The sequence below is a fragment of the Primulina eburnea genome, chromosome 10 (genome assembly GCF_022965805.1).
Source record: "Primulina eburnea isolate SZY01 chromosome 10, ASM2296580v1, whole genome shotgun sequence".
Taxonomy (NCBI): Eukaryota; Viridiplantae; Streptophyta; class Magnoliopsida; order Lamiales; family Gesneriaceae; genus Primulina; species Primulina eburnea.
This window is the reverse complement of record NC_133110.1, coordinates 15,992,857-16,008,123: the sequence shown is the minus strand read 5'-3', so window position 1 is coordinate 16,008,123 and position 15,267 is coordinate 15,992,857. Positions and strand designations below refer to the sequence as shown.

The 15,267-nt window shown below is 37.9% G+C and overlaps 1 protein-coding gene and 1 non-coding gene across 2 annotated transcripts; one reads left to right on the top strand and one right to left on the bottom strand.

The window, feature by feature from the left end:
* Positions 1-5,271: 5,271 nt before the first annotated feature.
* On the bottom strand, positions 5,272-7,682 carry LOC140842938 (uncharacterized). Its single transcript, XM_073211145.1, has 5 exons — positions 7,578-7,682; positions 6,840-6,895; positions 6,311-6,528; positions 6,003-6,239; positions 5,272-5,957 (listed from the first exon to the last, which is right to left on the bottom strand). The coding sequence occupies exons 1-5, from the start codon at positions 7,680-7,682 to the stop codon at positions 5,272-5,274; spliced, it is 1,302 nt and encodes a 433-aa protein (XP_073067246.1).
* LOC140804093 (small nucleolar RNA R71) lies at positions 7,142-7,247 on the top strand. Its single transcript, XR_012112052.1, has one exon. It is a non-coding gene; the product is annotated as a small nucleolar RNA R71 (small nucleolar RNA).
* Positions 7,683-15,267: the final 7,585 nt, after the last annotated feature.

Here is a 15,267-nt window from a genome sequence, read left to right as displayed (position 1 = left end):
GTCAATGGTAAAACTCATTTAAAAGCCTTTGATGCTAAATCTGCAGAGAATATTTCTTGGTTATTCTTCAGTGAGTAAAGCTTATAGAGTCTTCAACAAAAATACTTTGAACGTTGAGGAATCTATTCATGTAGTGTTTGATGAATCTACACTAACTATTAAGCCAACTGATACAGTTGAGCTAGCTGATAGATTTACAGATATAAGCTTGGATGATGATGATGAAAAAGATATCCATATCAATCAAAGCATCCTCCAAACACCTGAACCGGAAGTATTAGATCAACCAGAAGAACCAGAAATTGTCCCTAATGATCAGTTAATAGAGCAACCAAATGGCATTCAGTTACCAACTGAAACTGCTCCAACTGAAACTGAAAACGTTCAGTTGCCCACAGAAGTAGTTGCTGACTCAGAAGCAATAAATGCTGAACTCAGATGGAAGAAATCACATCCTCCAGAACTGGTAATAGGTAATCCATCTGATCTAGTAAGAACCAGAAATCAGAGGCTCAATCTATTTATTCATTCAGCTTTTGTATCTCAATTGGAACCAAAGAAAACTGATGAAGCTCTTGCTGATCCTAATTGGATAAATGCAATGCAAGAGGAGCTAAATCAGTTTGTCCATTACAATTTCTGGAACTTAGTTCCAAGACCAATTTCAAAAACTGTTATAGGTACAAAATGGGTGTACAGGAACAAACTGAAAGAAGATGGTTCAGTTGTGCGTAACAAAGCAAGGCTAGTAGCACAAGGCTATAGGCATGAAGAAGGAATTGATTATGATGAGACTTATGCACCAGTTGCAAGACTGGAGGCAATCAGAATATTCCTCGCCTATGCTTCATTCAAAAACTTCAAAGTCTATCAAATGGATGTAAAGAGTGCGTTTCTGAATGGTCAGTTGCAGGAAGAAGTCTACGTTGAACAACCTCCAGGTTTTATCAAACATCACCTTCCTGATCATGTCTACCATTTGAACAAAGCCTTATATGGTCTTAAACAAGCTCCAAGAGCTTGGTATGAAACTCTTTCAAAATTTCTAACTGATCACGATTTCTTGGTTGGATCAGTTGATAAGACCTTGTTCAAATTCTCCAAGAATGATCATATTCTACTCGTTCAAATTTATGTTGATGACATTATTTTTGGGTCAACTAACCCCAAATTATGCGAGAAGTTTGCTAAGTTAATGCAGGATAAGTTTGAAATGAGCATGATAGGTGAAATGACATTCTTCCTTGGTTTACAAGTGAAGCAACTTGATTCAGGAACTTTTATCAGTCAAACCAAATACACTAAGGAATTGCTGAAGAAATTTGTCATGGAATCATGTTCAGCTGCAAGCACTCCCATGAGCTCATCAGTTAAATTAGACACTCAAGGGGGAATATCAGTTGAGACGACACTTTACAGAGGTTTAATAGGTTCATTATTATACCTAACTGCTAGTCGTCCTGATATTGTATTTGCTGTATGCATGTGTGCTAGATTTCAAGCAAATCCTATGCAATCACATTTTACTGCTGCCAAACGTATTTTGAAATATCTTAAGGGCACACAAAATGTTGGGTTATGGTATTCTAAAGATTCATCTTTCAATTTAGTTGGATATTCAGATGCAGATTATGCAGGATGCAAGCTTGATCGAAAAAGTACAAGTGGATCATGTCAGTTTCTAGGAGACAGACTGATCTCTTGGTTTAGTAAGAAGCAAACATCCATAGCAACTTCCACAACTGAAGCAGAATATCTTGCTGCTGGAAGCTGCTGTGCTCAACTGCTCTGGATTCAGCAACAAGTGAAAGATTATGGTGTTGATGCAAAGGAATCACCCATTTCTGTGATAATACAAGCACGATTGCTATCACCTATAATCCAGTTCTTCACTCCAGGACTAAGCACATAGATGTCAGACATCACTTCATCAGAGATCATGCCCTGAAGAAGAACATCAGACTGGAATACGTCTCAACTGAGCAGCAAGCGGCTGATATCTTCACCAAACCATTGGCCGAGACTAAGTTTTCTCATTTTCGCAATATACTTGGATTAATTGATTTATCCTTATCAGTCGTTATTGTTGTCTTTGTCCTTAATTCATCTCTCAGTTTTACTGTCATTTACTGATTCTTCAGTTAATTGTTTATTTATATGACTCTCAACTGATGTCAGTTAATCTTCTATCAGTTAGTGTTTCATCAGTTCATTAGTTCATCTGTTATCAAAACTTATTACTTGCAGGAAAAAGAAACATCAAGTTACACCAAAATAAACATTTCATTCAACAATAAATATTCGCTTCGATTACATTTTCATATTTTTCCTCAACATCGTCTATCCACATTCTCAACCAAACTGATAGAGCTGAGGAAGACGTCTTACAAAAGCTATGAGAAGAAGCTATGCGATTGAGAATCTCTAGTTCCTTCTGAAGCATCAGCTGATGAATATGACCATCTTTAAAAACGTCCACCCAAACCGCGATATTCAAGCGCTCCCGCACTTCTGTCAACTGTTCCACCAGTCTGGGAGTGGTAGCCTCTCCGGAGTTATACAGGAACTCAAGCTCCTGTAATTTTTCCCAGTAGGGAAGACTGGTGTAGAAGACTTCATCTTCAATAGCCGCCTTCCTAGCTTCTAGAGAAAATGGAGAACCACTCGAACCACTCGCATCTGCCATTTTTTATGCTTTCTCCTTCTTCCACCAATATGACTGAAACTAACAATTGATCGAGCAAAACTTACACTGTGATATCCTCAATAAAAATATGTTTTTGTATGCTCAAAATTTAATCGCAAGTGCACGATGTCAAGTAATAGAATAGTGTACGTGAGTACGAGTATCGTTCCACTGAAGACTCTGTTTAACAATTATTATTCCAGTTATTAAAACTTTAGCAACGAAATTTGAGTGATTGTTTTATAACTAATAGAATTTAATAAAACTAAATAAACAAGTTCAAGAATTTAATGATGAGATATGAATGCTAGATCAATTGATTAAATTTCAATGATAAATGAATTTGTTGGGAATTCTGGTTCACCTACCCCTTATTAATTTGTTAATTCGTTCAATCGTGTTTATATGCTTCCGACAGGATCTCCTATTCTATTGAACACTCTCTCTCGAGCTATGCCAAACTAATTCTACTCAATGAAGTAATTAAATATCTTTAATTATTTATCATGAGTGAATCGCATTTCGATCTATGAAATCCCCTAGTTTTCGACCCTAAGGACTATGACTATCGGCGCGTATCCAATTTCATATATCTATGTAAATTGTAGATCCGCGGATTATACTACTCGATCCTATCACTCGTTATTCTCTCGAACTCACTCGTGATATGAAAACGTCGTTAAAGTTAGATACGCTTTAATGACACAATAAAATAATAGTAAAATCAAATATCACGCAACAATCGAATATAAATTAATTCAAATTAAAGTTTGGGGTAGGCTCCCCTTAAATCCCAACAAATATTAAGGTTTAGCTACTAGAATTCATAGTATAAATAAACGCAACAACGTTTAAAATGAAAGAAACTAGATTAGAAATACTAGGCGAGACAAAATCTGCGAAGAATGATGCCCGGAAAATCACGAATCTTCAATTCCAAGCTTTTTCTCCAAGATTTCTCCTCTTTGGCTGCTGCAATCTCTCCAAAATCGTCCAGAATACCTCACAAACGTCCAAAAATCCCCTACCATATCATTGTCCTTCAAAAATAAGGAATGGAATCGTCTGGTATTTTTTCCAAAAATACACTCGCGCCCGGGCGGATATAAGTTTCCGCCCGGGCGGATGTGTTTCGCAACAAGAATTTTTTTCCCAGATTTTTGCGCGCCCGGGCGGACATGACTTTACGCCCGGGCGGATGACTCTCGATAAAATTATTTCTCCAAGCTTGAACGCACCCGAGCGGATACAAATTTGCGCCCGGGAGGAGGTCTCTCGACTTTCTTCCTCTTTTTTTAGTTTCTTCACAAATCTCCTGCATTTTCGCCACTAAACACATGAGCGACACAAAGACATAGATTATGCTAAAACAACACAAAATGCACGAAATCTAAGTGACAAATGCAACATAATGCAACAAAACACGATATGAAAAACAAGTAAAATCCACCTCTATCAACCCCCCAATACTAACCTTTTGCTCGCCCTCGAGAAAAACAGGTGACAAGACAAAACTGGAACGTGACACAAAGTAACCCGACAGTGAACTCATAATCATCAACTAGCCTCAGCGAAACTCAACATATTCCCTTGTCGATCAATACAAACATAAAATCTTCGCACTTCCTTAGGTCTAGACATGGTTTCAAATAAAGTATGAACGTGTGTGTGTGTTTTGTTAGTCCTAGCAGCGCACATGATAGAGAGATCCATTTCCAACCATTGTAAGAGAATTAAATCAGCCTGTTAGTGTAAATCTTACTCTCCTTTATTCCTCTGCACTCGGTATCCATCAACATGCAACTATTTTCCTAATTTTTTCTTTTTTTTCTGAATAGGAATGCAGCAATGAAAGGACTATATTAGAAATTTTCATTTCAGATTCAAATCCATGTTTTACATTTCTAGCCAGGAATAGGATTTCATTCCTTTATTCGGCTCCCCCAACACCTTACATCTCCAAATTTAGCCAGGAATAGGATTTCATTCCTTTATTCGGCTCCCCCACACCTTACATCTCCAACTTTCTCTTTTTTTTTTGTTGCTGATAGATACCTCGATTCAAGAGAATATAGTCAAGCTCAATTCACACCGTCAAACATCTTTGTTCCCCACTTTAGTTTAAAATTTTCACCATCTTATCATGCATGCTTTTAGTTCTAACATTCGTGTAAAGAGAGTTCAATACTCGAAATAAAACTTCATGTCTCTACCACAGTAAGTGCTAAAGAAATGCGAGTAGACGATCAACAGGGCATGTCTCATCACTTCTTAATCATCCTTGGCTAACAAGTACTATATCGAATATTGTTGGCTGACACACAAACATATGCAAAACAACTAAAACTACATGCCAACGAACAATACGAACACAGCACAAAACGACAAAAACGACACAACACCCATCCACCCCCCAATACTAAAGTCGAGCATTGTCCCCAATGCAAAAGACGATAGAACAGAGGCAGATAGTGCATAACAAAACAGATGTAATATGACCTAAGCATGCAACAGAAATTGAAATAAACAAAAAGATCTAAACGAAATGCAGGAAATAAAAAGAAGGGACAAAAGTGACTCCCCTCTCAAATGAGCTTGTCAGGTGCTAGCTTTGTAAGCTCTAAGTACACGTACTTCAGGTGTGGAGGCCGTGGTTTTAGCTCACGTGTTAGTGGTTTCTCAATACTTGACTTTTGAGGGGTCAAATCTCTTTGATCCCCCATGTCCTCCAACTTCATCCCTTCTGGCTTCCATTGATGGTTGGCATTACAGTACGCCATTCTTGTATATTTTTCTTCATCGAGTTCATCTTCCTTCATTGCCGTAGTGAGCTTGGTTTCCAATGGGTCCTTCATAGCATCCTGCACAAATTGACACACAAGTGAATTCGATGAATCAACCATAAAACAATCATTAGTGTGCCGTGGGTGCTTAAGAGCTTTAAAAACATTAAAAGTGATTCCTTCCTTTTCCACTCTCAATCTCAACTTCCCTTCTTGTACTTCAATCACGGCCTTGCCAGTTGCAAGGAATGGTCTCCCTAAAATTAAAGGTATCTCCCTATCCTCTTCCATGTCAAGCACCACAAAATCTGTAGGAAATGTAAACGTTCCCACTTTTACCAACACATCTTCTTTGACTCCTCGTGGATGTTTGACGGATCCGTCCGCTAGTTGCATTGACATCTGTGTCGGTTTAGGCTCGCCCAATCCAAGTTTCTTGAATACAGATAACGGCATAAGATTAATGCTCGCACCAAGATCACATAAAGCTTTAGGAAAAACAACATCACCAATCATGCAATGGATAGAAAAACTCCCTGGATCCTTTAGCTTTGGTGGGATCTGGTTTTGTACCAATGCAGAGCAATTCTCAGTCAATTTTACCTTCATGTGATCCTCCAAATTCCTCTTATTAGCTAAGATGTCTTTCAGAAATTTAGCATAACTCGGCATTTGCATCAAGGCATCAGCAAAAGGAATACTGATGTGCAATTTTTTGAATACCTCAAGAAACTTACCAAATTGCTCATCAAGTTTTGCTTTTTTCAATGCTGTAGGAAAGGAGGAGATATAACAATTTTGGATTGTGCAGTGGGTGCTGGTATAGAGTTTGAGAACTTACCTTTGTGCATACCAACCGCTTTTTTTCCTTGATCCTCTTTTTCTTTTTCATCTTGTTCAAGCACTTTTCCATTCCTCAATGCTATGGCTTTCACTTGCTCTTTTGGATTTGTCTCTGTGTTACTTGACAAGGTGCCTGACTCTCTACTTGCTATCATCTTGGCTAACTGACCAATCTGATTTTCAAGCCCCTTTATAGACGCATCCTGATTTTGAAGTCTAGTTTCAGTGGATGAAATAAACTTAGACATCATTTGCTCCAAGTTGGACTTTTCTTCTCTAGGAGGATCGGATCTATACATCGGTTGTTTCCCATATTGTTGTCCTCCTTGCGGTCTATTCTGACTGTTTTGACCGCCCCATGAGAAGTTGGGATGTTGCCTCCACCCAGGATTTTATGTGTTCGAATAAGGGTCATTCCTTGGGCGGTTTTGGACTCCCACTTGATTCACCTGGTGCCTCATTTTGCACATAGAAGGGATTTCCATCTTGACAGTCTTTCACATAGTGTTATCCTCCACATTTCTCACAGAATATCTCTTGCAGACGCATAGCTGTGCCACCCATGTTCAAGCCATCCAGCTTCCTGTTCAATGCATCCAGTTGTGCAGTAATAGCAGAAAAATCAGTTACCTGGTGAACTCCTGCACTTCTCTGCTGGTTGTTCCTGTCAGATTGAGGGTGATAACTGCTACCAGCCATCTCCTCCAACAACTCATATCCTTCTTCCGCAGTCTTCCTCAACAGGTTTCCTCAAGCAGCATCATCTATCATAGTACGGTTAGGAGTAAGAAAACCATAATAAAATGTTTGAACGACTAACCCAAATGGTAATTCGTGATGTGGACATCTTCGTAGTAGATCTTTGAAGCGTTCCCATGCCTCATATAAAGATTCCTGATCGAATTGAGGAAATGTTGTAATGTCTGCCCGCAGCTTCATGGTCTTGGAGGGAGGGAAGTATTTGACGAGAAATGCTTTCGCCATGTCCTCCCATGTAGCGATCGAACCTACAGGCAAACAATTTAACCACACTTTAGCTTTATCACGTATGGAGAAAGGAAATAAACGCAACCTAACAGCATCATCAGAAACTCCATTGAATTTAAAAGTATCGCAAATTTCAAGAAAATCCGCGATGTGCGTGTTTGGGTCATCCATTGCAGTTCCTCCAAATTGGACTGTGTTCTGAATCATCTGGATTATGGCTGGCTTGATTTCAAAGTGATTTGCCCGCACGATAGGCCTCACAATGCTAGGGCGTGCACCCTCCAAAGAAGGTTGGAATACTCCAGCATTGGTATGCGGCGCGGTATCTCCACATGTCTATCTTCACGACGTTCCTCCTCTTGATCATTCAATTGCCTCTCCATCAGTTCTTTTAGTCTCTGCTTCTGTCTCCTCCTGCGGAAAGTTCTTTCAATTTCAGGATCGTACTCAAGCTCCACGTCAAGTGACTTTGGCATGCACTGGAAGGAATATCTGTAATAAAATATGGAGTGTTAGCTCAAGAGAAATAAAATAATGCTAAAGGAAATAACTAAAAATAAAATTGTAGATTAACAGTCCCCGGCAACGGCGCCAAAAACTTGATCGAGCAAAACTTGCACTGTGATATCCTCAATGAAAATATGTTTTTGTATGCTCAAAATTTAATCGCAAGTGCACGATGTCAAGTAATAGAATAGTGTACGTGAGTACGAGTATTGTTCCACTGAAGACTGTGTTTGACAATTATTATTCCAGTTATTAAAACTTTAGCAACGAAATTTGAGTGATTGTTTTATAACTAATAGAATTTAATAAAACTAAATAAACAAGTTCAAGAATTTAATGATGAGATATGAATGCTAGATCAATTGATTAAATTTCAATGATAAATGAATTTGTTGGGAATTCTGGTTCACCTACCCCTTATTAATTTGTTAATTCGTTCAATCGTGTTTATATGCTTCCTATTAGGATCTCCTATTCTATTGAACACTCTCTCTCGAGCTATGCCAAACTAATTCTACTCAATGAAGTAATTAAATATCTTTAATTATTTATCACGAGTGAATCGCATTTCGATCTATGAAATCCCCTAGTTTTCGACCCTAAGGACTATGACTATCGGCGCGTATCCAATTTCATATATCTATGTAAATTGTAGATCCGCGGATTATACTACTCGATCCTATCACTCATTATTCTCTCGAACTCACTCGTGATATGAAAACGTCGTTAAAGTTAGCTACGCTTTAATGACACAATAAAATAATAGTATAATCAAGAATCACGCAACAATCGAATATAAATTAATTCAAATTAAAGTTTGGGGTAGGTTCCCCTTAAATCCCAACAAATATTAAGGTTTAACTACTAGAATTCATAGTAAAAATAAACGCAACAACGTTTAAAATGAAAGAAACTAGATTAGAAATACTAGGCGAGACAAAATCTGCGAAGAACGATGCCCGGAAAATCACGAATCTTCAATTCCAAGCTTTTTCTCCAAGATTTCTCCACTTTGGCTGCTGCAATCTCTCCAAAATCGTCCAGAATACCTCACAAACGTCCAAAAATCCCCTACCATATCATTCTCCTTCAGAAAATAAGGAATGGAATCGTCTGGTATTTTTTCCAAAAATACACTCGCGCCCGGGCGGATATAAGTTTCCGCCCGGGCGGATGTGTTTAGCAACAAGAATTTTTTTCCCAGATTTTTGAGCGCCCGGGCGGACATGACTTTACGCCCGGGTGGATGACTCTCGATTAAAATTCTTTCTCCAAGCTTGAACGCGCCCGAGCGGATGCAAATGTGCGCCCGGGCGGAGGTCTCTCGACTTTCTTCCTCTTTTTTTTCAGTTTCTTCACAAATCTCCTGCATTTTCGCCACTAAACACATGAGCGACACAAAGACATAGATTATGCTAAAACAACACAAAATGCACGAAATCTAAGTGACAAATGCAACACAATGCAACAAAACACGATATGAAAAACAAGTAAAATCCACCTCTATCAACAATGTCACTTTTTTTATAGCAGACTTTCAAGGAAGCTGAAGGGTCGTCAACGTGTTATCAGCAAATAATATCTCTGATATTTACTTTTCGCTTTAATTATTTTATGCATTTATTTTGGGGGAATATTGGTTTTTAAGAGGTTAACTGAGAAGACAATTGATTAGTCAGCTCTCACTTGAAAGGACACAGCAACAACTGATCGTTCAGTTGAGCTTCTCACTAATCTTCTCATATAAGTTAACTAATTAAACCTATTATATTCAAAATCAAGCAACGTGACTGTCTTTCAAGCATTAAATGCTGTTTTTCAGTAAATGATTAGTGTCAACGTGGACACCTTTAAAACCGTTCAAATACACACGCATTTGATACACGTACACACGAATTTGGTTAAAATTTTCTTGGACTGACACGTGTCCAAAAATTCGAACAGTCACTTACAAAAGGATTTTACCCGCTCCATTTCAGTTTCTCTTTACGCTTATCCACAATCTTTTGAGAGCAAGAGCAAATTTCATCCTTCAATTTTCTTTTCAGGAATTCATTCAGTTCTCAATGGCAACTAAAATTCCCGCTTATATGCTAAATGCTATGGCTATCAATTTTGGGTCAATACTATCCTTCGGGGATGATGATGTCAAGAAAGTTTTTCAAAAACTTGAGACTGCTGGATTACGGACGTTCTTGGGAAAATCATCTCAAGAAATATACCCAAAAGAACTTCAGGATTTCTACTCCACCGGTATGGTCGACTCTGATGGCAACATAATTTATACTGTCAATAATCAGTCTCTGACCATCTCTGAAGACTCCTTTGGAGAAATTTTCTCTCTACCCTCTGATGGATTGGCACAACTCTCGGATGTTAAAGCCTCTGATATTGAAGAGATGCAAACCGCACTCTCTGCTGATGGACAGAAGATCAAAGTCTCCGATCCAAAGAAAGAACTGAAGTATGAAGTTCAGTTACTTGCTGATGTTGTAGCCAAAGGGCTTTTGGAAAAAGCTGGATCATTTGCTGCCCTTACTTTGGAGAAATTTCAAGTCATTTCTGTTATTATGGCTGATCGTCCACTCAACTGGAAGCATCTTATATTTAATATTCTGAATAATATGTTGTTTTCTTCCAAACAGTCTAAGGGTTTTGTCGTGCAACTTAGTTATCTGCTGAAAATAAAAGGGTTAGTGGCTGATGATTCAGAAAGACCATCAAAGTTTAAAATCTTTAATGCGAAAAACACTATGCCACTGAGGACCAAACTGGACATTTCTCCTGCTCAGTTTGTCAAGATCAAAAAAGAGATTGGGACTGATAAAACGGCCCCAAAATCAGTGAAGAAGGCCAAAACTTTGGCTCAACTGAAGGTAGCTAAGAGGAAATTATTTTTGAGTACATCTAACTCAGAGAAAACTCCATCTCCACGGATTGCCAAGAAACCAAGAACCCAAAGGGTTAAATCAAAAACTGCCGAGGTATCCATTCCTACTGATACGATAATTTCTTCGGATGCTCAACAACCAATAGAAGCAGTCCCTTTGAAAATCATTCCACCAGAAGCTTCAGTTGGTGCCAAAAAAGAATCAGTTAGGACCAAAGCGCCTCTGATTCAGATCACTCGCCCTGCTAGTGGTGCACCTGCTCGACCCAAAGGGATAAAATTTATAGAGGTGGTGGAATCAACTAGAACATGATTGGAAATCATTCACATTCTGAGTACTGATAAAGGCAAGGGTAAGCTGATTGAAGAGCTCAGAACTTCCAATGCCATTCAGACACACATTGATCTTGTTTGGGCAAAGGTTAATAGTTATCCAGCTTCATAAATTCAGTCCTATGATGCTTGGACAGCTTTTCGCACAGAATTTTTGCCAAGCAACTGAAGAAGAAATCACAGCTGAGCACCTTCATCAAATTGGAAGCATTTGTTCTCAAAACGGTGAAAGCTGCAACAATTTCTCAAGCTATGGAAAGAAAAACTTATTTATTTGATCAGATGAGAGCAAAGAAGTTAGCACAAATTCTTAATAAGCTGAAGGCTAACTACATTCCAACAAATCCTACTGCGTTTGCTGATCAAGCAGTAATTACTCAGCTTGATACCGATTTGCTTGGGTTACAATCTCAGATAAAATTTTGGGAAATGGATAAGGAGTTGGTTCTTCATCAAGGAGATTCAGAAAATGATGAAGATGATACAGTTGAAAAACCATCCTCAGAACAAGCTTTGGTTCCAACTGACAAGTCAGTTCAGGATATGCCTCAACCATCTCCTGCTGAACAACAACTGTACACTGAAGCCGAGCTTTCCTTTGCAAACATTGAGGAAATTATCCAAGCAGTGGTGCAGAATACTAAATTGAGTGAACCTATGTCTAATCCAGTTGATCACTCTGCTGATCAAATCAATCCAGAGGTCACCATCTCTTCAAAAGAACCAGTTCAGCAAGATCTATTTGCTGACCAAGCTATTTCAACTGATGTGCCGATTGATTCTCAAGTTCATCCTTTAGAGGCATCAGTTTTGGTTTCATCACCATCTGCCATTCATCAAGCCAGTTCTACTGCCGATCAGAATCCACCCTCATCGTCTCCAATTCATGGAGAAATCATTGTAACTGATGTTCCAGTTCAGAATGTTGCTGCTACAGTCTCGACTGACCAAGCCTTAGTCATTTCTAAACACACAACAAGAGAACCAGGAACCTCTCATCAGTCTCCTCCTCCATCTTCATCATATTTTGATCTTATTTTTGAAGAGGTTCAGAATATTCAGAACAATATGCAACAAATGATTACTGCCATATCAAAGATTCAGAACACTCAGCTGTCACACACTCTGAAGTTGGACCATTCTCATCAGTTCAACTTAGAAAAACTGAACGCCATACAAGTTGCTGTTACCTCTCTGACATTCGCAGTTGAAGATATACAGAAAAACAGAGGGATACTTTCAAGTCTCACTGCCACTCAAGACTCTATCAACAAACGAGTCGACAATGTGGAATCACTTGTTTCAAGAAAAATCGACTTGCTTCAAGTCGCAATGACTACTGCTATCAGCAATATTTCAGACTCTGTTAAGCTCCTATCTATTGACGTTCGGAAATTATCTACTAAGATGGAGCTGTTTGACAAAAAGGGGGAAGAGCCTTAAACTGATTTTAGAAAAGCAGAAGTAATCTTAAATTCTTGTATTTATGAAGAATATGAGTTCAGTTGAATCTACATCTTATTTTATCTACAAGAGTTCAGTTATTCAGTTATATTCTATTCTAAGTTTTGTCAAACACCATAAAAGGGAAAATTGTTGAAAACTTAATTCCGGTGCTTTGACAAAAAGACTTACCAACTGAACCAAGCAACTGAACTGATCATCAACTGAACACGTCATCTGCTGAATTCAGTTAACTGTTCGATACAGCTGAAGTTCATTCTCGGCAACTGATTCTTTACCAGCTGATCTCTCAGCTGTACACATCATCAGTTGAAAGCGACAACCGACAAATAGTATATATACTTGCAACTAGTAGTGGGACGCCGCATTACAGAAATAATAGTGTACGACTGTCAGAATATATCGACGAGGCAATCAACGGTTAGAATATTCAAACATTATTTAATGTTACCGTTGAGAGGAGAGCCTATAAATAGTCGAAGGCAGCAACTGAAGACAACCTCGACTTTCAGTTATCTAATTCTACTTGCTGTTACGCTGCAGAAATATCTACTCACAATCAGAAATCAAAGCTCACGCTTATCAGTCATATCAGTAGTATTCAAGACTACATTTTCGAGCTTATATAGCGCTTTGTAATCTTTGATAGATTTTATAAGTTGTGCTAAGCTCAGTTACGATCTATAAAAGTGTTGTATACTACGAGTTTCAGTTTTGGCAAAGTGATAAGTCCAAACTGAAGTGGGTCAATACAGTGTCGTGTATTTGATCAAAGTCTTTTAGTGGATATCCTATCTTCGTGATAGAAGGGGTGGCGTAGGAGTTATTCAAGTCTCCGAACATCCAGAAACATATTGTGTCATTACTTCAGTTTTCATTTTCAGTTAGATACTCTATCTTTCAGTCAGTGTATTTTCCGCAACTGTTTTTATTCAGTTTAACTGATTGTTATTGACCAACGGGATATCTAGTTTCAGTTTGTAACAAAACTGAACTCATATTGTCGAAGAATATTTTAATTCGAGCAGTGTTTATTCAACCCCCCTTCTAAACACTCTTTATTCGATTAACCGATCCTTTCAAGTTTGATGATTGTACGATAAGAATGTAGGCTCATTTAACTGATCAAGATGATGATACGTGATATGTCATAACAGATGGACCGATGAAGATTATGAAAGCAAATACAACTGTTGCTCTTACTGATGGAGCACCACATCAAATAGAGAAGCCACGAGATGAGTGGAGCTCAGAAGACAAGAAAAAAGCTAACTTGGACAAGGTTGCCAAGGACATCCTATATAAAACTCTGGACAAAAACAAATTTACCAAAATCAAAATGTGTAAATCAGCTAAGGAAATCCAGGAAAAGTTGATTCAACTATGCGAAGGAAATGAGTAAACAAAAGAAAACAACCTATAAGTTGATGTTCAAAAATTTGATAACATCAAGATGAATGCCGAAGAATCGATGATTAATTTTAATGAAAGAGTCAGCAGTATAGTGAATGAACTGAATGCACTTGGCTGCATGCATGGAAGACTACAATTTTTTTTCTTTGTAAATCTCGAAAATCACCTTCTAGGCATGCATGCAAGACTACTGAAAAATTCAACCTTTAAAAATAATCGTAATTCAATGATAAATAAGATACTATAGTTCAAAAACGTCGTCAAATCGGCTATCAATAATGTGCATAGAATAAAACCAAGTAAAAATCTTGGAAAAACACCAACATATCGTAACAAACGTATTTATGCTCATGATTTTAAGATCTTGAAATATATATTGATTAACGTACTTTTCACTATTGCATGTTATGTATATGTACTTGTTATAACGTTTATGGTGTGTTGAGTCTTTAAACTCACTAGTTGTGAATGATGCAGATGAGGAGACTGGATGCGCCAAAGACTAAGTAGGCAGGACTGGATATGCGCATGCTAACCCGAGGACCATATTTTCCCCACATTATGTTTATGAGTTAGGAGTGATCTTAGATATTTTCATAAACTTTCTTTTATATGTTGATGGTTGTCAGGATTTTCGCAGGTTCCATTCGTGAATTATTTTAAACGACAGTTTAGGGTTTGACGGTTGTCTCAATTTTTTTAACTGTAGTGTTTTACTGTTAGTTGAATACTTTTATTTTAAAAATGTAAAATTTTCAGCTGTTATTGCATGCATGCATAAAAATGTAATTTTCGAAATTAGTTTGCAAAAAAATATTTCTAGTAGACGTTTCATTAGCATTGGTTCTTCTAGGTTCATTCATATTCACGTTACTGGGAAATTCTTCAAAGTTATTAGTTTTGTGCAGTCCAAGTGAGTCGGTTTGCATGAGTTTACAAGTTTGAACTAGTGAGTTAGATGTACACAAGCTACAAAATATATGTAATTCCTTCTAATGAATTCTCAAAAATTGAGTGAAATACTTGAGTTCAACATTCTTTGTTGGAGTGACTTCTGAGGTATTCGTAGTGAGGGCAAAAAAAAAAAATAACGAGCGATTTGTCTTTGGAGTGACTCGGAGAATTTGGGTGAGATGCATACTATTGTTATGTCTGCCAACTTTTCTTGCAGGTAAAATATGTCTGCCGATATACAATTTCAAACATTGGTTAGAGATTTGGGTGGATTGTTGGAGAAAGAGTTTAAGCCTTTCAGTTATAGGCATAGACAAGTTGATGGGATTAAGAGAGCAAGAAGAGTTAATGGGGAGAGATAATCATGCATGGATTGGGATGATGATAGGCGGTGTGATAAAAGTAGT